This window comes from Ochotona curzoniae, unplaced genomic scaffold, assembly GCF_017591425.1.
Source record: "Ochotona curzoniae isolate NIBS_2020 unplaced genomic scaffold, NIBS_Ocur_1.0 contig_3037, whole genome shotgun sequence".
NCBI lineage: Eukaryota > Metazoa > Chordata > Mammalia > Lagomorpha > Ochotonidae > Ochotona > Ochotona curzoniae.
This window is the reverse complement of record NW_024465699.1, coordinates 4,245,615-4,273,515: the sequence shown is the minus strand read 5'-3', so window position 1 is coordinate 4,273,515 and position 27,901 is coordinate 4,245,615. Positions and strand designations below refer to the sequence as shown.

The window sequence follows — 27,901 nt, the reverse complement described above, 5'->3', positions numbered from 1 at the left end:
GGTAAGAGTTGATACTAAGAAGGTAGAAACAACCCACTTAGGATGTTTTTCTTTACAAAATTTTAAAAGATTTATTTATTTTTATTGGAAAGGTAAATATACAGAGAGCAGGAGAGACAGAGAGGAAGATCTTCTGTCCACTAATTCACTCCCCAAGTGGCCACAAACGGCTGGAGCTGAGTCAATCTGAAGCCAGGAGCTCTTCTGGGTCTCCCACACGGGTGCAGGGTCCCAAGGTTTGGGCCATTCTTGACTGCTTTCCCAGGCCACAAGCAGGGAGCTGGATGGGAAGCAGAGCTACCGGGATTAGAACCAGTGCTCAAATGAGATCCCGGTGCAGTCAAGGTGAGGACTTTAGCAACTAGGCTATCGGGCAGGGCCCAACCCATTTAGGATGTTTAGCAAGTCAGCTTCCTGTGGGTGGGGGTCCTTAGGATCCTGGGAGAAGTACTTGTAAGTGATCAGCTACAAATGCCCGAGACAAGTCCAGCCACTTTCCACTTCCATGCTTGCCCTGTGATCCTTCCTCTGCACCTGCTCTGTTACCACTGCCATCTTCGTTGGTGGCCAAACCTATGGGTATCCTCTGCAACTCGGACCTCTGAGGTGCTGAGTCCAAACCAACCACTTTTTCTAAGTAGCTTGCTTCATGCGTTGAGTTCTACTGCTAGCAAGCTGAGCCATGCACTCCCCAAACTGGTCTGGGTCACTGGATTCCCCACTCCCCGTATTTCCTCATTGCCACACCCGCGGCTGTGGATCCACACATCTGCCTTGCCTCAGTGGCTAACATTGCATAGTTCAGTAGCCCGCTGGCCAGCAGGTTCTAACCAGAGGGCTCCATGGGTTGGAAAGAAAAGCATGACACTCAGGGGAGGTTAGATGTTTATTTTTGCAGCTTAGACAAGCTTCTAAGAACAACTGAACTGCACAGATGAGATGGGGGAGCGTGTGGGCTGAGGCACTTGTGCAGCCAGGGGCACACGGAGTTTCCCAGGAAGTGACTTGTTCTACTGGGGATTTGACTGCCTGGCGAGGTAGGAAAGAACAGTAGCAGATGCAAACTCAGGGTCAAGTGCATGGCCGCCGCCGGCTCTCATGAGCCGATTGTCCAGTGGCAGGTGACAGGCCCTCTGCCCCACTCTGCTCTCTCCTGCCATTCACTGTGGTGTTATTCCCTTTCTGATGAGCCCTCCAGCAGGATTGTGGGCAGGTGGGGTTGTGAGGAAGGCAATGCACTGGGCTCTGCTGTGCCTTGGTGTTTTTGTTATAAGGACAATGCTGTAATCCAGGGACCGCTCCATCAGGGTCAGTTACCAAGACAGGCTGCTGACAGGAAGCAACCAGCGCCCCAAACTGCCTCACCCTCCTTGTCCTGGACCTCATGGGACAAACTTGTCCCGGGCCTCACAGGGCAATCCCACCCTGGGCTTTTTATCTTCTTCTTCTTTGTTCTCCACTGGAGGATTCCAGTGCACTGCACGGACAGGCTGATGACACAGAGGCCTGGCATTGCACTTGCCAGCACTTGTCACCAGCCCTGCTCTCTCTATCCCACAGACAGAGCTCCCAGCCCAGGACACCCATGGGTACCCACCTCACTGCTCTGTGTTCAAAGATTGCCTTGCCTCCCCTGGTGGCTGGAGGAAGGGCGCTGTATGAGCAGAGGACACTGGCCATGGGCCACTCTGCTGTGCTTTGGTGCAGCAGTAAGCATTTTTAACTTTGCAGCCTCACCTAGCAAAGAACCTCCCTCTGCTTAATTAGATGTAGGCCAGCAGACCCCCCATATCCATGGGTGGATACATCCTAGACTAGCCTCCACACCTGGAAACATCTGGCATGGGGGGTGAAGTACAGAATCTTTTATATACTATGATTTTCCCTATACAGACTTACTTTGACTAAAGTTTAATGGATACATTAAGCAGCAGAAGAGGTGACCAAGAGCTCAGAACAAAACAGAACGATTCTATCACAATGCTCCTGCAATAAAGTTTATACGACCTCTCTTTCTCTCTTGGAAGAGCCAAGACGAAGAGTAATATTTTCAAAGAGTGTGGCTGACAATGAGCCAACCAGCCACAGACAGCGAAGTCACAGGGAAAGGAGGCAGACTGCAGCCTGGAGGTGGGAGTCTGCAGCCAGGCTGGCTCCTCTGGCGTGATGGGAAGGCAGGGCTCTGCACATGGCCATTGGAAGGGGTTCTGTTCTTTGTCCACGGGGCGGTCCTGTGGCCCTCATGGCAGGCTCTCCCAGTTGTGCATCTGGCTGACTCTTAAGGGATCTGCCCTGGGCATTCCCTGGGATGATGCTGTCACCCAGGACCGGAGAGGTAAGAAGGCACAATGAGGTGGCCAAGGCAGTTATCACTGGGACACATCACACCTGTCCTCAAGCCAGGGCTCATTAGTGTAACCCAGGCCAGAGGGGACCGCATACTCTTGCAGGAGGATTGATTTGCTCTGACTTTTAGGGGAGACACACACACAAAAAAACCCCAAAAAACAACAAAAACCCAAACAAACCGGAAAACACACATGCCCAGCGCAGGAAGCATCAGAACAAAGGACAAACATGGACACAGGACCCAGAGTCTAGCCCTCCAGGTGCCCTGAACCTCCCACTGCTGCCCAAGGCTGAAGGATGGGAGCAAGTGGACCCCTACCCCCACCCACGGCAAATCAAGTTCATCTTGGACTCCAGGCAGGGCTGTTGTCTTCCCTGCCCCTCCTCCTGACACCCCTCCAACCCCCTGCCCTGAGTACCAGCTCAGCACAAGTCTTGGCAAGAGAGGAAAGAGGGCTGGGGCAGGGGCATCCATGAATGGGAACCCAACCAAGTCACAGCTTCCCCTGCACAAGGTGCAATGTACAGAGGAGCGTTCTGTTCTTTGCCTAACATCCAGCCCTGGCAGTGAAACCTGCACGTTGAAATCTCAGAGAGCCAACTTGCTGGGTAGGCAGAGACGCAAATTCCGCTCCGGATGGGAAACAAGTGCTGTACAGACACTGTGGTCATCATGTAGCTGTGTGTTGGTGCACACATCGCTGCATGCACCTGCGGCTGTCCCAGGGAGTCCAACCACACCTGTCTGTGTGTAAATGACCCAGGCCCCCACACCATCCAGAGGAGAAGAACTGCACCCACACACTCCCGCACACATGCAGAGCAGGTCCCCTTTCTGGGCGAGGGCTCCCATGTGGCCCCTCACACGTGGCTGGTCTTCTCCACCAGTGCCGGGTTGGTGGGCACCATGAACCTTACAGCGCTGCCCCTCTCCCAACCCCTGCGGATCCTGGCGAGTCTGCGGCTGAGGCAGGGCAGGAGGAGCAGGCCTCTGGCCAGGATCACGACGCAGGGCACCAGCAGCGTGAGCGTGAAGGTGGGCGGCAGGTAGAACTTGTAGCGGCTCTCCTCGAAGGCACGCGTCCAGCCATAGGTGAGCGTGTGCAGGGTGCTCAGCACCAGAGCCACGAAGCCCAGCGTGGACTGTGGAGGAAAAGAGGTTGGCAATGAGGTCTGAGCAGCTCTGACAATGTCTCCTCTGTTCACTTGCTGGAGCGGTACCTGTGGAACTCAGGATTCGGGGTTCAAATCCCAGTCCTGCCCTAGCTCTGAGCCTCAGGATTCCCAGCTGGAAAATGGGAACAATGCTTCTACACCATTGAAACTGATGCATTCGTGCACATTTGACAGCAATGACCCTCCCCCCCAAGGTGTAATTTGCACTTCTTGTGACTGCCGGGTGAATTTAGGTGTTCCAAAATGTTTAAAAAACTGACAATTTTGCACACACACACACTATATATGTGTATATATACACACACACCATAAATACACATATATTTAAAAGGTAGAATTACAGAGAGATGGAGAGAGATCATCTATTCCGATTCATTTCCCAAACGACCACAACAGTAGGAGCTGAGCTGATCCTCAGCCAGGAGCCAGAAGCTTTTCCAGGTCTACCACATGGGTGCAGGGCCACAAGCACGTGGGCCATCATCTGCTGCTTTCCCAGGCCATCAGCAGGGAGCTGAATCAGCAGTGGGGCAGCCTGAACTTGAACCGGCACCATGAACTGTGGGATGCCAGTGCCACAGGTTGAGGCTAAGTCTGCTACACCACAACACAGGCCACCATTTTGCATGTATTTTAACATATACTGCAGTGACAAGTGCCTGGCAGCCTCACCAAAAGCATTTCACAGCTAACATCTGGCGCCAGGCAAGGCCAGGTTGAAAGTGACTTGATGTTAAGGTAACTTACAGAGATGGAGTTCTAGGCTGTTGGCCTGCCTGGCCCAGTGCTGGCTGCTGCAGCCATTTGGCAAGTGAACCAGCAGATAAAACATCTCTCATTCTCTGTCATTCTGCCTTTCAAATAAGTAAATAAATCTCTTTTTTTGTTTGTTTTGTTTTTGTTTTAAATTACTGGTTTCCTGCAACCCAAGTGACTCCTACTTTTTCTGAATTCTGACCTCATCGTGGCAGACTGAGAAGGTCCCCAGCATGTTCGAGGGGGACAAGGCCCCAGCACCTGTCACTCACCCTGAGGTCCCCAAGCTGATGAATCTCCCACCCTTACTCACTGTGGAGTCACTGGCACGGCTAGCTCAGCTGAAAGGCGCTATCTACCCCTGAGAGCTTTCAGGTTACAGGTGCACACTTGGACCCGACAGCTGCACTCCTGTGGATGTCCATGCCCCACCTCCAGAGACTTCATCCCAGTAAGAAGTCTGATAGTAGTCAAAAGTCAGCCAATGATGCTGAGGCTGAGAAGTATGCGGGGGGGGGGGGTCCCCAGGTCTGGGTTAGGAGGCTGGAGAGCTTCTGGGTCTCCCTGCTCCTTAGATCCACTGAGGGCCTCTGGGTGCTCACACTCTGCACAACAGGATGATCCCAGACAGAGCAGGAAGCAGCTCTGGCGACCCCTGGAAGAACCAAGTGTCTCCCTGGAGTGCTGTGCCCATGTGGAGCACCGTCCTTGGCCCCCTGCCCTGGGCACCTGTGATCCTGCCAGGGGACACTGTAAGGACACTGCTCCTGGACCCAGCTAGCAAGGGTCACCCCTCCCCCGGACATAACCTCATGCCCAGTGCAGATGACAGAAGGTTTACAGCAAGGGCTGTCAGCAGGGGGTGGGCCAGTCCCACTGCGGTAAAGGGTAAGGGGGGTGCATTGATATTCCCTGCCACTGTTGGCAGAGGAGCCAGTCCCACTGGGATGGGGGGATGCACCTTGAAACTCCTGGCAGGTTTGTTCTCCAAGACTTTCTGTCTCCTTGGCAAGAACTTTAACATCACAGAACAGCCAGTGAAGGCCAAAAGAAGGAGAGGCGTTGTCATGGGGCAATTAATAACCCCAGGGGCGAGAGCCATTTTTATCACACACAAGCTTGTTAGCGAAGCAGGACAGTGGCTGGGTCGGCAGAGGCGGCCACTGGCGGTGTTCAATTACTGTGGTGAGAAGCGTCTGTGGTCGATCGTGGGTCAGGCTGGTCTCTGTCATTAATGCAGGTATCAGCTGGGGCGGGCAAGGGCACAGGCAGGGCCTCTCAGTCCAGTGGACTTAGGTGCTCAGAGCTGAAAACTGTGCTTTTCTGTGTGGGTGAATTTGGCCATCAGATGGCTGAATGAAGAGCACTTAGCATAGCCTGAACCAAACAGAAATGCCTGAAGAAACGCAGCAAAATGAAAATGTTGAAAATAGCTTGAGGAGGAAAATGGTGCAGGGGACCAGCATCAAGTCAGTTCACTGCTGGGATGGCGTTTAAAGAAATCCATCATTGTAGACCCAAGGGGAAGCCATGCACCCTGGGAACCACAGCCACCACATCCCCATAGCCAAGTTCCCTGAGCCACAGCCTCTTGATGGAAGAAAGTCATAGCTTCTCTCAACAATCAGCTGGCTGTGGCCATGGGGGGTGTCTGCATGCATCCTGCTCTTTGCAAATCCTCCTGACTATACATGCGTGGACCTGGGCACACCGGGGAGGGGGTGATGTTTCTGATGGAGCAGGACATTTGGACATGCCTGACCCAGTAATATGTGTCCACTGCAGTTCACAGACACTGCCCGGGACATCGACCTCTTGACTCTGTCTTGTCACCACCCACTGAAATCAGGATGGGCAATTGGTGGCTTTGCCAGGGCCAATGGAAATGGGGCCAATACTCTAGGACTAATAACAAAATGCTTTATACATGATTTCTTGCTATGGATCCCCAAATTCCTGTAGAACCTTCCATCCGGGGGGTAAACTGAGGGTCAGGGAGTGGACATGGTTACAGAGCAAGGTCATGGGTGGGGTGGGGAGAGGATCCGTGCTCCCCAGGTGCCGATGGGGCCCCTTCCGGCTCAGTGCTCCCAGGAGATGCAGTAGCTGGGTTTTGGAGGTGGAGTACAGAACCATTTGTTTTCCCTCAGTAAAACCCTGCCTTCCGACAATATACTTCCCCTCACACACTGGCCATGGTTGAAGACTTTCCTATTTTCATTTGGACTCTTCAATATGCAAAGTAGGGTGCAACTGCCGCCATCCCAGCCACTTCTGCTCGCACAATCAAATCCCCTAGTTTTGGGTTTTTCTTTTTTCCCTCCCTCGGCAGCCTGAGCCCTGGCAGGTAATCTCTAGCTGCTTAAGGGAGCGACTGGCTAGCTAGGGGAACCGCCTCCAGTCCTGCTTTAATTGTGGACAAACGATATACCTAGGAGACTCCAGCTGGGAACAGAAAAATCCTAGATTTGGGTGCGTGACCCAGGGGGCTTAGTCGCAGATAAATAAAATGCATGCATGTCCCCCCTTCGGCTAACAGTGAGATTCATCCGCAGACACACAGCCAAAGCAAGCAGCCATGACTCTGTGAAGTATGGTCAGGCCTCCCCCCATCTCTCTGTTAGGAAGCATTTATCTGGGTTGTGTCCCAGCATCGCACCTTCACTGCCTCTCAGCATTCCTGCTGTACACAGAAGGGGCTTGACAGATGTTTGTTCACAGAGGGTGGGGAGAACAGGAAAGCCATTGTCTGCCCTGATCCCAGGCGAGACAGGATCCAGCGTGAGTCAGCTCCCCTCCACAGGAGGGGATGAGTTAATCCGCCAACACTGACCACATTCCCTGTGTGCGCAACAGTGGGAGATGCGCAAAGAAACGTAAGACACTGGTCCCGTCACTGTTGTCGCTATCAGCAGAACGTGACTCTGCCTGTCTCCTTTCCTCAGTCAGTGCTTGCTGAACAAACAAATGTGTTCAGCTTCTTTAGCCACTAACAGGCTGGGAAGGAGGGAGGCTGCTGGCTGGAGATGTTTTGGGGATGTTTTGACATGAGATAAGACAGGGAGGGATGTTTTGATATGGGATAAGGCAGGGAGGGAGATTAGGGCTCTGAGCTGCAAGCCCTACTTCCCAGGTCCTATGGAATCCTAGCTGCCTATCTGTCAGTCAAATGACCCCTTTCCCAGGATGCGTCTCCCTTCACCTGGGGGACTTAGGACAGGTGCCATGAAGCCATTTTTCACTGCTTCTAATTCCAGCAACCGAGAGGGAGTTCTCTCTCTCCTTCTCTCTCCTTGCGAACCACCTCCGTTCTTTCCTCCCCGGCCCCTTCTATTCCTGAGCAATGCCCACACGTGACCTTTTAAATAAACCTGTTCATTTTGTGTACCCTATTTATACCTGTCCTTGGGCTGCAGGGACCTGGACTGGGGCTTTAGACCCCACCTCACCCACAACTCATGGATCTACCGAAGTGTATTAGACTCACTCAGATATTTTCTCGGATTCATTGGACAGTGCACCTCCCCTGCTCTGGGTTTTCTAGGAAGGCTGTCCTTTGCAGGAGGCAGGGTCCTAACACCTTCCACATACCCACGTTCGAGAGCAGGGCAGAGCTAGATAGAGACACGCAGTACAGGTGGTAGGTGGGGCACATTCACCCCAGCTCACCAGTTCTGCTCACACCAACAGAAGCTCTCTCCAACCCCAGATGGCTAGTACTACAATTTCGCTTAGGAAACTCAAGAACCATGGAAACTGAATGTGCTTTGCTCAGTGTCTCGTGCTCTGTTCTAGCTTTTCCTCATGTCCTGGGCTGTGCTACCCCAGAGTCAGGGGGCTGAGCTTGCCCTCCCCGCTGCCCCGCGAACCCGAGGGCTCAGGTAGGAAAAGCCACAGCACAGCACTGGGGAAGGAGGTGGAGTTTACCTGCACGAAGCTGAACTCTCTCCAGTTGAGTGAGTTGGCAATGGATGGCAGCGAGGTGACAGCCAGCAGGGACAGCGTGCCGATGGCCAGCACGCCCAGAGAGAGGTAGATTTCCATCCGCCAGACTTCCTCCTCTATCCACAAGTGGCTCTTGTTGGCCAAGACCTGGCATAGACAGAAGGAAAGCCATGAGCCACTGGACAAAGCATGGTGGGCATGCATCACCTCGCAGAGCAAGCCACTGCACCTTGCTCCCGCCGAGCACCTCACCTGGGTTTGGCTGTCTTCTATGCATTTCTCAGATATTAACTGATTTATTGATCTATGGTGTATTCATCTCTTTTATCTGAAAGGCAGACACAAAAGGAAAGAGCTCCCAACTGTCAGCTCACTTTCCAAATACTGTCAACAGTCAGAGCTGAACTGGGCCAAAGCCAAGAATAACTGGGAACTTCATCCAGGTCTTGGAGATGAGTGGCAGGGTCACAACTCCTAGAGCCATCACCTGCTGCTTCCCACGGTACACACTTGCGAGGAAAGTGGAATCAGGAGTGGACCAGAACCTGGACCAAGGTGCCAGAATGTGGGATATGGCATGTTCACCTTTGTGCCAAACATCTGCCCCATCACGCATTAACTCACTTAATCCTCATAATTGAGATTGGTACTGTGACATTGCAGGGTAAAGCTACTGCCAGTGGCACTGGCATCCCATATGGGTATCTCTCAAGTCTTGGCTACTCCATTTCTGATCTAGCTCTCTGATAATGTCCTAGGAAGACAGTGGAAGTTGGCCTAAGTGTTTGGGAGACACAGAAGAAGCTCTTGGCTCCTGGCTTCAGATTGGCTCAGCCCTGACTGATGTGGCCATGTAGGAAGCGGACCAGTGGAAGGACCATCTCTCTAACTCTCCTTCTCTCTTGGTAACTCTGCCTTTCAAATAAAAGATAATCCTCACAACTGCCCCATGAAGTTGAGGTAGAAACCCCCCATTCTCCCATTTTACACCCACAGTCATGCGTAGTTGCCAGTGCTAGGATGAAAAGCCCTGTGGTGTGCCTCCAAAGACAATGGATTCTCTAGGTTTTCTCACATTTGCCTGGGGACCAGACAACCCTGGCAGTCTCATCAGCCAAGAGTAGAAAGTTGACTTGGCTGCAGGAAACACAGTCCTAGCCAGTATGATTCCATTACCTGGTGGAGTGCTCACTGCATCCATGGTAGGGCAGAGCCTCTTCTGTCCAGCTCCTGCCCTGCTGATGGCCTCCTCTCCCAACTTGTCTCCCACTGGGCCAGTCTCCCTGGTCACCTCCTGTTGACCTTGACCTCCTTTTCCATGCATTTAGGAAACACCTGCTGTGTGCCAGTCCCAGGGGATACAGATGACAGTGTAGCCCTCATTGAGTTCTGAGTCCCACTCCCTCCATGACTCCCAGGATACCTTGGAACTTCTGTGAGCCCCAAGATTTCAACCCTTCCTCCCTCTCAAGTGCCCAGAGCTGAGCCACTTCAGCACACACATGCAGCAAGAACTGGGATCAAGGTCTTGGCATTAGGAATGTCATCCTACAGTTGGCCCAGGTAGCAGTGTTCTTGCAGGTGCAGCTGAAAGACCAGGAAGTGCAGGTCTTTTGAGTCCTCTCTTCTGCAGAACAAGACAGTCATTGCCTCCAAGACCCCGTGACTCACACGAGATTTTTGAAAAGTTATTGCAGCAGCCGAAAAAGAACATAAGCCCAGTTACCAGGTAAAATATTAAATGATGAATCCAGCGGCTGAGCAACTAACTGCTGAAGGGCTTAGGAGACAGAAAGTTGAAAGAAATGGAAAATGCCACTCATCCGGCACCTTTTTCCTGTAATTTGGAGGAAACAATTGTCTCGACTCTATTTTAGGGCAGGCTGGCTAATGTTGGTGTCTGTGAGTCATGGAAGACCTGGAGTCTGGGGGTCCCAGTTCTCCTTTTTAAAAAGATGTACAGCTTTGGGGCTGGGAATGTGCAGTGCCAGCTCTCATTTAGGTGCAGGTTTGAACCCCAGCTGCTCCACTTCTAACCCAGTTTCCTGGGAAAAGCAGCAGAAGATGCTCAAGAGCTTGGCCTTGTGCACCTATAAGGAAGACCCAGATGAAGCTCCCGGATCCTAGCTCTGGTCCCACCTGGGTGCTGCTGTGGGTATTTGGGGAGTGAACCAGTAGGTGGAAGATCTCTCTCTCTCTCTCTCTTTGTAACCCTATCTTTCAAATAAATAAATAAATAAATAAATAAATAAATAAATAAATAAATCTGTTTTTTTTTTAAAAGAACATTGCAAGCCCTATGACCCCCTCTTTTTGTCCTGACTAGCATCCACATCTGGCCCAGTTTCTCTAACTGGAAGATGTGGACAAGGTTGTGCCTCTGCTTTGACCTGTGTCCCCAGGGGTGGAAGGAAGCTGGCCTTGGCTGGGAGGTGCGGCCAAAGCGGCACTACAGAGGACAGTGAGGGCCCCATGGCAGCTGTGGTGCCCAGCTCTCACCCCCTCCTCCCTTGGCTCTCTCGAGGTGTCTGTTCTCCAGCGGCATCTCATTAGTCACTGCTGTCTGCATCTCGGGACGATCAGGCAGTTCATGTCACACATCAGGCTGTGGATGACAGCGCGCAGCACAGTGCCTGGCAAAGGTTTTTGTTTTTTGTTTTTTCCCCTCTAGCATTTCCATTCTGCAGAGATGCTTGGGAAGGAGGAGAAGGGTGGGCAGGTGAACCATCTACAGTGAGGAGCCTGCTTAAGTACCTAGACCCTATCTGTCAAGATTTGTTCCCAACTTACTGAGCTGTGGTGCTGCATCCAGAGTGCCCCAGGGAGTGGGGGCATACCTGGCTACCTACATTGTAGACTTTAAAAAAATTATTTATTTGTTTGTGAGGCAAAGGGAGAGAGAGAAACAGAGTCAACTTCTACTTGCTGGTTCACTCCTCAAATGTCCCCAATGAATCAAAGCCAGGAGCCAGGGAGGAAATCCAGGCCATCCATGTGGGCAGCAGGAACCCAATGGTTTGAGTCGTCACAGCTGTTTCCCAGGATATGCATTAGCAAGGAGCTAGGGTTAGGAGTCAGAGCTGGAAATCCTGATTGGGACATGCCAAGTGCCTCCAGAAGGCAGATCAGCCACCTTGTCCCTTTCCTCCTGATTTTCCCACGTGTGGAACAGATCAGCTTGGCCAAGGAGGGTGGGCTTGGTCAGCACTCAGAATTGGCACTCCACAGTGGGGTTTTCTCACCCTCTAGGAGGCAGGCCAGGTGCCACAGGAGCTGAGGGGCATGGGGGTCGGTGAGGCTGATTGCAGAGTGGGTGGTAGTGGGAAGTGCCCCTCCACTTGCCAATGTCAGAGGAGGCTGCAGGGGTAGCTTGCGTGGCAGTGCCTCAGGCTTGGAAGCTGACAAGAGAGAAGTTACAAGGCTCTGGACTGGCCCTTCTGTGGTTAACAGCACTGCTGTGTCCACAGCATGCACAAAGTAGCTGGTACTGTTGGCCTCCATGATCGCCAGGCAGTTTGACTCAATCTTGCCCCAAGTTTCACAGGTATTGATTTTAAACCACGCCTGGTGGTGTTTGGGGGTGATCTATTTCACCATCAGTCACTCAAAACACACACACACACACACACACACACACACCTGTTAGAAACCACAGATCTCAGGATGAGGCTGACTAAATCACGAGACAGCAAGTCTAGCAGAAGGACAGCCACGCAAATGGGTGACAAGCAGGGTGTGGGGAAAAGTACTTGCACACAGCAGAACAGATTCCAGGGGAAGTAGGGACACAGGCTGCAGGAGGTTAATACAATTCAGGGGTGGGGCAGGGGGCATGCCATCTTTATAGGGTCTCTGCCAGAATCAAACCAGGAGCCAGGAGCTTCTTCTGGTTCTCCCATATGGGTGTAGGGACCCACGGATTTGAGCCATTTTGTGCTGTTTTCCCAGGCACATAGGTGGAGAGATGGATTGGAAATGGAGCAGCTGACACTTGAATCAGCACCCATAACTCAACTTGTTATGCAACCACTCCAGGCCCTGGTCTTTTTTGCTTTTCATTTGTTAAGCCTTTGGTGGAGCATTAAGCTGTAGACTAATGTAAATTTAAAATATGCTATCTCGAAAAGAGAGAGAGAGAGAAGAAGAAGAAGCAGAAGAGGAGGAAAAGAAGGGAATATCATCATAATCTTAGAATTCTATCTATGAATTATGTTGAATCTTAAAAAATAAAAACAAGTTTATTTTAAAGCAGAGACAAGAAGGAAAGACAGAAAGAGAGAGAGAGAGAAAGAGAGAATTAGGTTATCTGCTGGTTCATCCTCCCAAATGGTTGCAACAGTCAGGGCTGGGCCAACTCAAACGAAGCAGGAATCTGGAACTCCACCCTGGCATCCACTTGGACCATCTTCTGCTACTTTCAGAAGCATTAGTAGGGAGCTGGATTGTAAGCAGAATAGCCAGGAATAGGACTGGCACTCTAATATGGTGTTGGATATTGGCATCTTAAGTGGTGGCTTAACCTGATGTGCCACAATGTTGGCCTATAGGTAGTCTGGGAGCCAGCCAGGCTATAAGGGGTCCCAGGGTGGGTGCCTCACACAAAGGGGAATGACATGTCAGAAGCATGTGAAACATCAGAGGACAAGTGGAGATGAGGCAGGGGATGGGGCATGGCCCCCTTGCCAAGGGTGTTCCATGACTCCAAAGACAGCAGGGGTCACAGAGGCTTCAGGGCCATGACAGGGCACAGTCAATTTCCCAGCTGACAGCCATGTACTGATGAGATCTGGGTGAGGGGAACAGGAAATCAGCAGGCAGCCTAAACGCCTGCTTTGATCTTGATCTTTGCTTTAGATGTTGGAATGCAGTCCCTTGGGCCCGTGTAAGTGCTCAGAAAGCCCTGTCCACCTGCTTGCTATTGTGGGCCATCTTCCTGTTGACAAACTCACTCTCAAAGCTTTTCTGTGCCTCTTGATACAGGTTCCCGCCACCTCTTCAGACTTGAGGGCCCTCAGCAAATCCTGGAGCAACTTCCTGAATCGGCCCCAAGCTGTTCCCTTTACCCAGAGGGCCGAGAGAGTCATGGAAAGCCACACACCAGGCAGAACCGAGAGCCTGTGCTGGACCGTCTCCAGGTTCATGTAGCTTCCAGACTGCTACAGTTGAACCCTTGCCTTGTCTCATCTCCCCAGGCTCCCCACATCCTCTCCCAGGAGCTTGGGATGTGGGCAGGTGAAGGAAACAGTGAGGGTTGCTGTTGAGAACTCTCAGGATAAGTTCAAGCCCTTCTGTATAGCAGGCCTTCTGTGTGTCTCCAGGGAGGCAGCCTGCCTCAAAGAGGGGAGTGGTTGCCTGGCAACCTCCACCAGGGCCTGCCAGGGTCCCACAGAGGAAATGACCTCGCACCCACCCTTTTGGGCTCTGGGTTCACACGATGTCCAGGCGAGCTCTTGGCCAGGCAGAGAATTTAGACAAAGTCACTTTTTGGGTTGCAGGGATGGGAAGCAGCGGGGGCGGACAGCATCAAAGGCTACCTACCCCACCACTGCCAGCTCAGAGATGAGCCCCTCCCCTTGGATCCGCCACCTCCTGGGCAGCAATTCCTGTACTCCATCTTTGAGGAGCCCCACGGAGTTTCTTGCTGAGCCATCTGCTCTTTGGAGATGCAAGAAAATATCCTCTGAACAAATAAAATATCAGCTGTGTGTGACAGAGCTTCTTCTGCACCACCAAGGCCTTGGTGATGGCACCAAGGTTAAGATCTTGATGAGCTGGAGGACCAGAGTCTAGGGCTTTGGCCTTGGAACTTTCAGACCATAGCTGGGGTAGGGGACAGGGCCAGGTGCATCTCTCTTATTCCTTTCTACAGCCATGACACACAGCAGGTGCTCAGCAAATGAGTGACCCGAGAGGAGAGCAGTCCCTCGATTATTAGTTTTGGGTTTGTTTCCTCTGCAGAAAGCCATATAGGTAAAGGCCACCAACATGGCAGAACAGGTAAAGCCTCTGGCATTGGTGTCAGAATCCCATATGGGCACTGGTTCAAGTTCCAGCTGTTCCATTTCTGATGTAACTCCTTGGTAATGAGCCTGTGGAAGCAGTGTAGGATGGCCTAAGTGACTAGACTCCTGCATCCACATGGCAGACCTGGAAGAAGCTTCTGGCTCTTGGCTTTGCACCAGCCTGGCTCTGGCTATCGCAGGCATTTGGGGAGTAAACCAGCAGATGGAACATTTTTTCCCCCATTCTCTAACTCTGCCTTTCAAATAGTAATAATAAAATAAATATTTTTTAAAGATTAATTTAATTAGGAAGGCAGATTTACAGAGAGAAGGAAGGACAGAGAAAAACATCTTCCATCTACTGGTTCACTCCCCAAGTGGCCACAAGGGCTAAAGCTGAGCCGATCCGAAGCCAGGAGCCAGGAACTTCTTCCAGGTCCCCCATGCAGGTGCAGGGTTCCAAGGCTTTGGATCATCCTCTACTGCTTTCCCAGGCCACAAGCAGAGAGCTGGATGGGAAGTAGAGCAGCTGGGACATGAGCCAGTGCCTACATGGGATCCTGGCATATGTAAGACAAGGATTTATCCACTGAGCTGTTGCACCAGGCCCAAAAGCAATAAATCTTAAAAAAAAAAAAAAGCCATAAGGTTAGGAGTATGGATTAGAATCCCAGTGTTGCGTGACTGGTCAGGTTACTTAATCCCTCTGAGCTGCAGGGTGGTACAGTAACTGCTTTAGGGTGAAAGGAGCTCAGGGTGGGGACACACAGTTCCTGGAAGGGCACCTGGAACACAGCAAGTTCTTCTTAAGGGTTCCTGACTATTACTTTTTTCTCCTTCCATTCATTTCCATTCATTTCCAGCATTTCTGTGCCTGGAGCATGCAGGTCCTCCTTCCTCCTCAGAGAATCTCAGCCCATAGATGCCAAGGATGCCAGGTATCTGTGGGTGCCAAGGGATGGGGCAGTGGAAACACCGCCAGCAGAGGAGCTGGTACCCATAAGGGCAGGAAGGGGCTGAGGGCTGGGCCACTAGAGCCATGCCCTCCCAGGGAATGGCAACTTGGCACATGTGGGCAGGAACAGATGCTTCAGGGATGCCCTGGCAGAGATGAGGGGTGGGAATGAGTCGGATCCTAGACTGGTCAGGACCCGTGCACTGACCATGGATGTGGACGTGCATTTGTTGCTGTAGACCCTGTGGTTCGGCAGGGAGCTGTGGGGTGTCCTTCCTTGAGTGCGAGAGCTGGGTGACATTGCCTGTCTCCCTACCTGGCGAGGCCCCTAACCACACAGCTCTCCAATGCTAGCTCAAGAGCACCACATGACATTTCAAAAAATGAATGGTGCAAAGCAGTGCACTGGATAATAATAATTAAAATGATAATAATAATAATAACAATAAACCCAAGCTCAAATTACTCATTCTTGCAGCCTGCCCACCTTCCCCGATGCTCAGACCACCAACCCGGAGTTATTTTGGACCACCTGCCCCTGCCTTGCCCATCCAACTCCCAGTCTCCCCTTCCCCACATGTTCAAGTTCATGCACAGCCTCCTTGTGTCTGGCCTCCCAGGGTTGGCCTTAGACCCTCTCTGCCGGGCAGGACAAACATCAAAAGTTTCCTTATTCCTTCATTGAAGCCCCTTTGTTGGCTCCTGGCTTCCCTTCCTTGGCCTTCAAAGCCCCCAGGCTCGGCCTCTACCCCACAGAACTGCTGGCTGCACACAGGCCGCCTGGCTGCTGTGCAGTATGCCAGGATCATGTCTACCTCGGGCTTCTACAATTGCTACCCCTTGGCCTGCAACACCTTCTCCTGCGCCTCCGCTGACCACCTGGCTCCCCTGGTCTCTGCCCACTCACTCAGCAAGGCCTCCCCCAAACATCCTTCCACCGACACTCCCTGCCCTTCCCTGCTGTACTGCACTCATGAGCACTCGTGATCTTGGACATGTCTTTCTGCTCTGTTTGGCATAAGCCCACACCAACTAGGCTGTGTCCACACAGTGTAAAGAATTCCATCTGTTTTGTTTTGCTTACTGACAGTCAAAATCTTGGAGTTGGGCAGATGGGTATTTGGCCTGGTGGCCAAGCCACCAGTTAAGACACTTATTTCCCTTGGGGTTGACACCGTGGCATAGTAAGTTAAGCCTCTGGCTGCATATGAGCACCAGTTCATATCTGCTCCACTTCTGATTCATCTCTTTGCTAATGACTTGGGAAAGCAGCAGAGGATGGTTCAAGTCTGTGGGAGACCTGGAGGAAGCTCCCTGTTCCTGGCTTTGGGCCAGCCCAGCTCCAGCAGTTGCAGATATTTGAGGAGTGAACCAGTGGATGGAAGAACTCTCTCCCTGTCTCTCCTGCCTTTCAAAAAATTTTATTTTTATTTGAATCTAAAAAAAGGTACTTTTTTCACACACCCGGTGCCTGGATTAGATTCCCATTTCCATCCCTGACCCCAGCTTCCTGCTCATGCACACCCTGGGAGACCCAAAAAATTGGGTTTCTGCCACATGTGGGAGACCTAAACTCCATCCCCAACTCTGGGCTCCTGGTCCTGGCTCTGGCCCAGACTCAGTCCTACCCATTATGGCATCTTGAAAAGAAACCAACAGATAGGAGCTCCCAGTATGTGCCAGTCCTTCTGCCTCCTCTGCTAGAGGTGACGGACACTGCCTATTTAGAGCAGGATACACTCAACAGCATCTCATAGAGCTGCACCTGTGATTCACGACACACTTGGTACCTGGATGGTGGTGACAGTGGCACAGGGTGGGTGCAGAAGGAGCAGGGCCTGGAACACGTACCTGCTTGACGGCCAGGTTGACCAGCTCGTAGCGGTGTGAGCGTCGCAGGGGGAGGCAGAAACTGTAGAGAGCGTGCAGGGCAGCGCAGAAGAAGCTGAGCAGCCCGATCTGCTTGCGGTGCTGCAGCCACTGGTGCAGCCAGTCGGGGAAGCGGTGGTACTTGGTGCCACGATGCAGCTGCAGGGCAGCTGCCAGCACACCGGGCAGGTACACCAGCGACAGTAGCACGTAGGCCACGCATGGTAGTGTGGTGTTGACCACAGACACGGGCATCTTGTAGAACCTGTTCTTGCCCTCCTGCACGTAGGGCTGCAGCACATCCCGGAGGAAGTTGTAAGCATAGAAGCAGACAAACAGCACCAGGGCCAGGAGGGTGGGCACTTTCCAGCCTGGGAGGAGGCGCAGGGGCATGGCCTCTACCTCCCGGGATGATGCCAGGGAGCCCATGTCCATGGGCGTGAAACCCATGGTGTGTACCATCTCTGAGATGGCACGCTTGGCTTCCGGCCGGTCACTGCAGATGGGCACCTGGAAGGAGATAAGAAGGGGGATCGTCAGACAAATGTGGGGCTCAGTTAACTGCAGAGCTGGCAGCAATCGGTACCTTGGGATGGGGGTGTGGGGAAGTTTTCAGCTATTCCTCTGTGGTCTCCCAGCCTCTGGCCTGGGATGCTCAGAAGGTCCACCACTCAAGGACAGAAATTGCTGGCACTGAGTCTCTTGCTCAATTCACTAACATTGGTAAAATATCCAACAAGGCAGCTACTGGGGCTAGAAGCATCGGTGTACTTTCTTGAGCACATAACACCAAGTCTGGCATGCTTCCTCCAGGAAAATGTAGCTGGTCTTTGGGCATGAAAGCCACTTTCTGGGGGCTGGTTAAGTGGCCCATCCCGGGACACACTGACAGTCCCTCTTCAGAACCCCAGCTGCGGGGATGACGTGTGGCAGAGCAGGCTAAGCCACCCACTTTGGGATATCTGCATCCCTTATCAGTGTACTGGTTTGAGCCCTGGATGCTCTGCTTCAAGTCCAGTTTCCAGCTAATGTGCCTAGAAGGGCAGAAGATGGACCGAGTTCTTGGACCCCTACTACATATGTGGAAGACCAGATGGAGGAGGACCACTGCAATATCTGACCCTCAGCTACCTGCTCTGTCAAATGGACTTGCTCAGTAGGGGCAAGGTTAGTGGAGACACTGCTGTAAAAAGTGAGTGAGGTCCTCAGTGCAAATGTGCCATTTACATTTATTCCTAAGACATCTGTTCTCGCCCACCCCATTTCCCACTCATCCACCCACAACCTACCTGCCTGTTTCCATCCCTGGGGCCGGACTGTAAGGTCCAGGCAGAGATAACATTGAAGGCCTTGACCACAGTGCAGTTGGGGAAGAGGGAGGCCAGGTACTCGGCATTGGATTGGCGATATTGGAGGTGTTCCTGCTCCGTGGGGTTGCTCACGTCCACCAGGATCTTGCCGGTCAGCTGGTCACTGAGCCCGCACAGCGAGGAGTAGTGTTCCCGGAACACAGCCACAAAGATGATCTCTGGGGAGCTCACCGCCTCCTCCTGGAAAGTCACCTGGGCTGCAGCGGGGAACAGCCCAGCCACGCGCTTGGGGTTACGGCTTCCCACCACTACGCTGAAGCCAGAGCACACCAGACGAGTGGCCAGGGAGCGGGCAAAATCCCCGCTGCCCAGGATGCCCACTTTGGGGGCCCCACTGGGGGCCTCAGCCAGGTTGCCATCGCTGTCCACGAGGCAATGGCTGATCAGAGGCTTGTCCATCTCTCCCGACATCCCAGTAGCTGTAAAACAAGACCGACACCTGCTCAGCGAGGGGTTCCTGGACCAGGCCCACTCCTACCTCCCTCCTTTGCCCATTGGTCACCTAACAACATGAATTCGTTGTGTATTATCTTGAGGATTGAAAAAAATAAACACAGGTCCTGTGTTTGGCTCTGCCTTGCATTCTGGGACTGGCCTCTCAGGCTGTGCCTTAGGCTGATGGCAAGCAGCCTGACGGCAGGGATGTATCTGACTCTGGATCTCACTGTTTGTTGGGTAGAATAGTGTTCACATTTGCAGAAGGAATGAATGAATATTGTAACCCTACTCTTCAACAAGGGTAGGACTGGGGAGATCTGGCCTTGAATGAGGCCTGAAGACAGACTGGGGATCTTTCCTGTCGAACCTGCAATATGAGTGAACACGGAGGAGTCCCCAGTGAACTTGGATGGAAAAGATGACATTTACGTTGTTACCAACATCTACCAGACACGTGCTGCCTCAGGCAAGTGTGCAAGCCAACAGATGATCACGGGAGCATGAACAGAGCCTGCGAGTGCGTCAGCAATAGCGAGTCACCTGATCTGCATCACAGCACACACTCACTTCTGAGGATTCTCCAAGTACTTTTCAAACTCAACACTATTGTAAGGCTAAGCTAGGCATTAGACCTTCCCTGGGTCTTGTTATTTCATGTGCTATGGAAGAAGCATGAGTGTATAAAAAAGGAAGCATTATGCAATTCCTATTTTTTTTTTAAGAGATGTATGTGTGAAAGGCAGGATGACAGAGACAGAAGCACAGATAAGAAAAAAAATGTATCAGTTGGGTCACTACCCAAACGCCTGCAACAACAGGGGCTGGGAACTCCAACATGGGCCCCCACCTCAGTGAGCCATCCTCCGCTGCTTTCTGAGGCACATTATTAGCAGAGAGCTGCGGTGGGAGTGGAGCAGCAGAGAGCTGCGTTGGGAGTGGAGCAGCAGGGATTTGGGCCAGTACTCTGATACGTGATCCTGGCATCACCAGCAGTGGTTTAACCTGCCACAGTGGTGCTCCTCCCCTATATGTTTTGACAGTGCTTCTATCTTATCAGTTTTCTTGGTAGCCGCAGGTCACTTGCTCTTATGCCTGTAAGAGCATCACACTGAGCAGAAATCCACAGCCTCACGGGCTGCTGGAGCCTGGTAGACGGAGGGGGTGCAGGAGCCCTGCTTGGAGTGGATAAGACAGCAGGTGTAGCATTTGCCCTCTTCTCATTTTCCCAGAGCAACTCCCCTGGTACCTTCTGAACAAGGAATGAACCACAGCAGTCTGAAGGACAGGCTCTCATGGAAGGTCCAGGAGGCTGTGGCTGGGCTCTGCCAGGAATCCCCTGTGTGTCCCTGGGCAAGTTCCTACGCCTCTCTGGGCTCCAGCCTCCACCCCGTTTACAGAGATCACAACCCTGTTAAGCTTTCTGGCTTTGTCTTGATTTATTTGAGAAGAGGGAGGCAGAAGAGATATCGGGCCAGGTGGAAGCTGGGAGTTAGGAAGTCAAGCCAGATCAACCGCATGGAAAGCAGGGACCTGGCTACTTGACCCACTGCTTGCTTGCGTCCCAGGGTGCATGTTAGTAGGAAGCTGGGATTGGAAGCTGAGTGAGACTCAAACCCAGGCAAGTGTCCCATACTATATCTTAGACCATTGATAGTTTTTAGAAACTGTGACTTGGAAGCAGCTCCTATCTCTGGATCACCTATGGCCTGCCAACCCTGCTCTCTGATCTTTTGTTCCTTGTTCTAGGAAAAGTCATGTTGCTCTCACAAGAATGGCAGGTACCAGGTACAAGTCTCCCCTATCTCTGAGACCAAGACTCAGAGAAGGGGGGGATCTTGCTAGAGGGGCCCAGATGGTCAGTGAGGGGAGGAATGGCCCTGGGGGCTGGTATTTGCTCTGCAATCTAAACATCACTCAGTATTGTCGCCCAGCTAAGGACAGTGAGATGTACAGATGCCTGGGAGAGAAGCGGGACTGGGTTGGCATGGGCTGAGACGGGTCAGTATAATGGTGCCACCACACCCAAGATTAACTCCAAGAACACAGTTCCTGTCCTGCAGTGCCCAGTGTGGGAGTTTCTTAGCCTCTGACACAGACCAGTACTGTGGTGCAGTGGGTTAAGTAGATGCCTGAAGTGCGGGTCAGAGCACCGACTCCTAGCTGCTCGGCTTCTGATTCAGCTCCCTGTTAATACACCTAGGAAAGCAGTGCAAGACAGTCCAAGTGCTTGGGTCCCTGACCTGGGTGGAGTTTCTGGTTCCTGGCTTAGGCTTGCCCAGGCCTTGGGTGATGAGGTCCTTGGGGGAATAAATCAGCAGATGGAAGATCTCACTTTCTCTCTCTCTGCTTTTCAAACACATCCTTTGAAAAAAATAAATCAGGTGGTTCTGACACTCAGCCCACTTTCTCCTATAGGATAGCAGGGACAGGCAAACTTAAGGCACGATCACTTCTGGCACAGACATGGTGGGCACCAGCCAGGAACTCCCTCTGTTCAGCCCCTGCCTGACCTGCCTGCAAAATGGGACAAGATGTTTTCTGTCTGGTTCTGTGGGCATCTTCCAGTGATGGTGGGCAGGGTGGGGTGGGGAGTGGAGAAGAACCACCATTAAAGATGACAGTATCTTTCTGGCCTGCATTGTCTGCACGCCCTGCCCAGCTGAGTATAGGTTGGGAACCATGTGCCCCTAGCAGACAAACAGGCAGGGTGGTGCTGAATATCCTGTTTGAGGCTGCTTAGCCAGGAGAACCAGGCACTGCTGCTGGACAGCTTCATTCGGCTCTCATTCTCATTCTGCCATGCACCAATCCTAGGACCCTGAAACTGTCAGGGCTCTAAAGAGACATGTTACCCATGCCTGCCCATCAGTGTATGCTGAACCCCAGACTAGGCATCACCAGGTGTTTGGGGGTGACCACTGAAGTTGCCTCCTTAGGCAGATAGAAGCCATGGGCAGGAACTAGAGACTCGGGGCTGATCTTGTCCTTGCCCCTGGGACTGAAGCTCCCTGGGGTGTTTCTCTTTGGTGAGGCGCTGAACCCAATGACCCAGAATGGATAGGGAAGCAGCTGGTTAAGGGGCTGGGTGGCTTTGGGCAGGTTGCTTGGCTCCTCTGTGCCAGGGTTCACTCATCTGAAGACAGCCATCAGATCTCCCTAAGGGGCACTGCCAGGACCAGCATGTGTGTGAGCCTGGAGTTGGATCTCACAGGTCTGGCAGGTGCAGGTGCCTGTGGGTGCACATGGTGACCTCCAAGTGCTGCCTGGGCAGGGCCCATGGGAATATCTTCTGCTCAAGGCCTTGCTGATGGACTGAGGTAGAGGTAGGAACAAGACAGGGGGTGCTAGTCCTGGCCTGGCCCCCAGATCCAGCACTGTATTCATAGACTGAGGAGGAGGGCTTGTCCAGTCCTGCCTGGACCTCCAGGGACCCTGCCTGCCCCAGGGCTTCTATTTATAGCTACTGGAGAAGGAACAGCAAGGGATCAGATGGCAGCCACGCAGGCAGGCACAGCCAGGCAGACAGGCACGCACCAAGTCTCGTTCACCTCCTGCAATAGCGGACAAAAGGGCATGCGGGCTGGGGTGTGCCCAAGCTCACAGTTCCCTCCCAGTTCCTAGTGGGGCCAAACCCAGGCTGTGTTTGTGGCTTGGGAGGGTCTGCTCTCAGGCACGATGTGGGTGGTCCCCCATTGCTTTTCCTTGTGGTTGGCTCACATGTCTTCAGACATGGAGGAGCCGTGCTTTATCCTACAGGGTCCACAGGCAGCACCCGCTTTAAGACAAACTGGACAGCTCCCCATACCGAAGCCCAGGGTTACCCCCAAGGCCTTCAAGCTTCATCTCTTCAGCTGACTCTGCCCCCTGCCTCTCTTCTTTCTTCTCTCCCTTCCTTCTTCCTTCCCTCCTTCCCTTACCTTGCTGCCTCAGAGCTATCAGTCTGTTAAAGTCCCCCAACCCTCACCCCTAGACCCTGCTATGTCAGAAATCTAGAAAATGTAGACAGCTGCAGAAGGGGAGAGAGATCTTGCAAACCTGGCTAGCAGCAACGCATTGCTTTGTATATAAAGGACTCTTACAACTCAACATTAAAAAGACAACCTATGTGGAAATGTGCAAAAGATTTGAGAAGAGGTTCTTCCAAGGTAGACAGGTGAATGGAATGGCTGATAAGCAGGTGAAAAGACACTCAAACCTCATGAACCCTCAGGGAAACACAAATGAAACCCACAATCAGTTGCCATGGCTTATCCATCAGAATGGCTATCATAGTCTTGAAATTGAGCAGTAAAAGGGCAGGGCCAGTGCTGTGGTTCAGAGGGTGAGGCAATTGCCTGTGATTCCACCTGCTATCTCATATCAGAGCACCAGTTCAAGTCCTTGTTGCTGTGTTTCTGATCCAGCTCCCTGTTAATGCGCCTGGAAGAACAATGGAAGCTAGTCCAAACCTTTGGGCATCTGATTTCCGTGAAGGAGACCCGGATGGAGTTTCTGACTCCTGGCTTGGACCTAGTCCAGCTCTGGCTGTTGTGGGCATTTGGGAAGTGAATCAGAGAAGGAGAACTCTCTCTTTCTAACTTTGCCTTCAAATAAACACATCTTTAAAAAAAAAAAGTCATAAAATGGAATTGACCACGGTAGTGATGGTTACATAGCTGTGGTCAGACTGAAACCCACTGGAGTGTACACTTTAGATGCGTGCATTGTATGGCGTGGGAAGTGTCACGCGTGGGTCCTGGAGACCCAATGGCTATTTTGAAAATCTGTTTTAAATAGAAATGGAGATGCCATGCAGCCTGATAGGAGTGTGAATGAACTACAAGTGAGAGCTGGAGAACATTTAGTGAACTCAATGTATGGATCCTCCAACACATGTTAGTGGGCCTAACAGTTCACCACCACGTGTGGCTTCACTGGGTCACTTCACTGTCTCCTGCACTGTCTAAGCCACAGGCCAGAATCTGCCTTTGCTGTATAGGAGACAGTGCCTCGGGGTGAGCAGTTTTGTTGACCTCAAGAGACACTGAGCGTTGGCTCCAATAGCCATGCCTCTGGACTCCCGCCATGCCAGCAGACAGCTGCACAGGGACATGCCAGGTATTATGATCTGAGCTCTGAGGCCCATCCACAAGTCCCCGGGATGGTCGGTAAAAAGGGGCAGGTGTGTACTAATGGGTGGGGAAGCAGGGGGCATCATTGGCTGCTCCCCCACAGGTCCACGAGTTTCTATAAGGATGGGTAGCCAGAAGTCTGCCCATTTGCAAAGTATGGGATTAGTTGGGATTAGTTCCTTTCCAGCCTCCTGGCTTCTCCTTCCTTTAATTAGGCACAGGATCAGATTAATCCTTGGCCCTCAGCCAGGCTGTTCCCTGCAGTGTAGCCTTCAGAACATAGCTCAATACGCGATCCAGGGTCTTGGGCTAAACTTCCCGGAGTCACCTGCCTTAGGAACATGGCCTGACCACTCCTCACCCAGGCGTGGCGTGGGCCAGACACCAGCACCTTTCTGGGTTGGTGCCCCTGTCTCCCCAGGCGGGTGATGTCACTCACTTATTTTCATGATCTGGAGGACGTATTCTGTGAAATCAGTAAATACCTCTCTCCAGGCCTCTTAAATTCACTCATTTTCCATTTTGTTCCCTGCCTTTCGAAGATTTTTTTTTCTCCAAAATCCTCTTGTCTGCATAAAGCAGAAATAGATGTGCCTGAATCAATAGTGTACTGTCTGCCAACTGGAAAAAAAAAAAAAACTTACTTAAAAATGTTCTAAGAATGCTGCTCTGAGTTAATGTCCTGTGTGGTCACATGCCTCCCGACAGAGGGGAGAGAATCAAGTGCTGCTGACTGGGGCCCGGAGGAGGCAGTGGAGCGGGTACAGGGGCACAGAGGGGCACAGAGGGGCACAGAGGTTCCATACCACAGGCAACCGTCTTTGTACTCCTGTCTCTCTCCTCCCTGGGCTCCAACTCCTTGTAGGTGGAACCGAGTGCAAGCCACATTAGAAGCATCACTTAGCACGGTGCCTAGCACCCATCAGTATCCCTTAGGTTCCACCAGCATTCTCTTAGTCTCCTCACGCTCAGAATTCTCTTTTTGATACTGCCGGTCCAGGAATGATGCCTTGAAAACCACTGCAGCAGATGGCATCCCGAGGGATGAGGCTTAGGGTGTGTGAGTGAACAAACCACCTGCGTGGCGGAGCCCCTTGTTGACTCCTCTCCCAGCTCTCCCTTTGCCTGCCCTATCTCCCCCACAAGGCACCGTCTCTTCTTTGTCTGCTCTTTGTCTTTGGAATCAGCTGCCTGCACCCGATCCCTGCACACCCCGCAGCTGTCCGGAACAGGGTATCTTTCTGATGAAAAAGTGGTTAATGTGTCAGTGCCCTGACCACATGCAGCTTCAGACTTGGGGGCGTCCATGAAGGAGGAAGAGTGTGAGGAAGAATGTCCTGGCTGGCTGATCGGGGTTCCCAATAGTGGTTTCCTCTCTAGGCTCTTTCCCTCCCACAACTGGACAGCCTGGCTTGGAAGAATTGCTTCTTGGGACAGCTCATTACCATCTCCCTGCCTCCTGTCCTCCCTCACCCCTACACACTAGCAGGATAGTGATCAGAGCTGACTGACAAGAGGAAAGGAAAAGACCCAGGGGTTAGCACAAGGCCAGGGGCTCCACACAGAGCATGGAGACACTGATACTCTAGGACCCACCAGGTTCGTTGGGATCCGCATGCAGGGCACCCTCTAGAGTAGTACAGTGCACAGACTGGGCCGTTACACTGAACAGTCAGTGCAGCCAAGTGTGTCCCAGGAAGCCCCCTCTTGGACAGTTATGCCCTGGGAAGCTCCTATGCACTTAGCATGGAGCAGGGGCCTGGAGCCATGCGGGTGGCCAGAAGTGCTGGCATGAGGGCACGGCTGGTGGCTGTGAGTGCCCAGGGAGCTCAGGTGCAGGAGGAAAGCCAACCCCTTACATGCTGCTCGCTCAGTCCCGCCCGACTGCTGGTTTTAAGCTTACGGGTGCCAGCTTCTTCTGCAGCCTCAGCGTCTGGGGTCGGGCAGTTTCCTGCTTTCCAGGGAGGCTACGCGTTGCGAGGCCTGGGGCCCGTAGGTCTCACAGGCTGTGGCTGCTCCCATCCTACCCTTGCCAAGGGGCAGACTTTGCAGAGTCAGGGCTGGCTGGGCCTCAGGGAGGAGAGAAGCAGCCAAGATAGCCAGAGCCAGCTCCAGAAATTCTGCCAGAAGAGCTTGGCTTGCCTCAAGTTGTGCCTGGATCTTGAGCACAATTTCCCCCCTGCGTTGGTTTGCCCAGCCTTTTCCAGGAAGCATCTGGGAGTGAGGGGAACCCTGCTTTGTGGTCTCTAGGGTACACTGAAGTCGGCCAAACTCTCTGTGCTGGGGAGGAGTGCTCAGCCACCCACTGCGGGCCAGCTGTAACTTTCACAGGAGCTGGGCGGGCCCCACCTTTCTCCTGTACCTCCTGTCCCTAAGACAGAAAGGATACTTCACACTGTGGGATTCACTGTGCCCTTCTGCCATGTTGCTGCAGACCACACACACTGGTGCACTTTCCTGTCACCCTACCAGAGAGCACCCACTTAGAACTTGGTGTCATCACCTGGCCTGAGGCCTGGCACCCTGCAGGAACACTGAGGACAAGAGATGGTGCGAGTGAGTCTTGGCTACTCCTGCCAGGCCCCTGCCGGGGTGATCCTACACCCAGGAGTGGGGAAGTCGAAATGCTATGAGGTCCTAAACCCTGCCATGGCCTGTGGTGATGCTGCTAGTACTGGGCAAGCATCATACGGGGGTCTGGATGAACCCTGTGGACAGATGTGAAAACAAAATCCTACGGCTCTGGCCAAAATGGAAAAAAATCAAATGCCAGTTGGGAGGTGAGTCGGGGTGCGGCTTGCAATGGAATGAGTCACCGACTCTGGGGCCATGGGCATCTGAGCCAGGGCACGGTGAACATTCAGCTATGGGAGTGAGGGTGGGCAAGGTTGTGAGGGATAGGCAGGGCCTGCTGTGGCGACGAGCTGCTGTGCAGTTTCCCTGGCCCATCCTTCCAGCCTAGTCTACCACTGCCCACCCTGTGAGATCCTGTGCTCAGCCTATATACTCAATCTTACCCGCCCTTTTCTCTAACAAGCAGGAGTCAAAGTCCAACAGCATATTTCAGCTCCTCCCTGGGGCAGAATCTGTGAGGACTCTGCCCATTGCCAGGCTTCCCTGCAGCCCAAGACACAGGATGTGGCCGGCCCAGGGGCATGGATGGTCAGACCATGGCCCCTCTCCCCTCCATCCTAAATGCAAATGTTGATCTCACCCCAGTTCTTTCCACTTTGTTTTCCTGGCCAGGGGGAAATGAACCACGGTTTTTAGAAAGTTCTTCCTTCTCTATACGTGTGGGATGTATCCTGGGTTCCATCCTTCAGTGGGAAATGCACTGAATGCCCCTTTCCTGCCACATGCCTTAGCCAGGCGACCCAGTGCACCTCAGAGCCTCAGCTGCTTTCCCCTTGTGACTGAACCATCTTCAGGGCTGCCCAGGGAAACAGCCAAGTCCCAAATTCCAGGTATGCATTCTTACCACATGCACAGTTAAGTCAGGTGACCAGAAGTTCAACTGTCAGACACATTCCAAGCTCACTGCTAAGCTCTCGGTTCTGTTCCCTGCAGGTGAAGCCCCAGTGCTGGAGAGATGCAGCAACAGCCTGAGCCCAGCCCACAAATGCAGAGAGATCGCCGTGCCCTATGGAAGGCTGTCACAACTTCTACTTCGCAGGTGACAAGACGGAGGGCCAGACAGCCGAAGCAACTTCCTCCCAGCCCGATAGCTGGCTCTTGCCTGACCTCCCTCCATGGTGCTCTAGTGGCCTCCAGTTTCTGCTTTCCAGCTGCCCCTATGGTCACCATGGGTATGAGTAACAAGCAGTTACCCGAGTGGCACCAGACACTGCCATCCAGTCACTTCCTCTCTGCTGTCACTCACATTTTCCAGTCTTCTCATCCAAGGCAGTTGTGACAAATCTGCGGTGCCCT

At 52.6% G+C, this 27,901-nt stretch overlaps 1 protein-coding gene across 1 annotated transcript in view; it reads right to left on the bottom strand.

Annotated features, from left to right (window-relative positions):
- Nucleotides 1-3,123: 3,123 nt before the first annotated feature.
- Nucleotides 3,124-27,901, bottom strand: part of STEAP3 (STEAP3 metalloreductase) — a 32,083-nt gene continuing 7,305 nt past the window's right edge. The window contains exons 2-5 of the mRNA XM_040979118.1: nucleotides 18,342-18,841; nucleotides 17,035-17,562; nucleotides 8,209-8,373; nucleotides 3,124-3,492 (exon numbers count right to left, since the gene is read on the bottom strand). Coding sequence (XP_040835052.1) covers nucleotides 3,211-3,492; nucleotides 8,209-8,373; nucleotides 17,035-17,562; nucleotides 18,342-18,833 — 1,467 coding nt within the window. The 5' untranslated portion in view covers nucleotides 18,834-18,841 and the 3' untranslated portion in view covers nucleotides 3,124-3,210. The remainder of the gene's footprint in view (nucleotides 3,493-8,208; nucleotides 8,374-17,034; nucleotides 17,563-18,341; nucleotides 18,842-27,901) is intronic.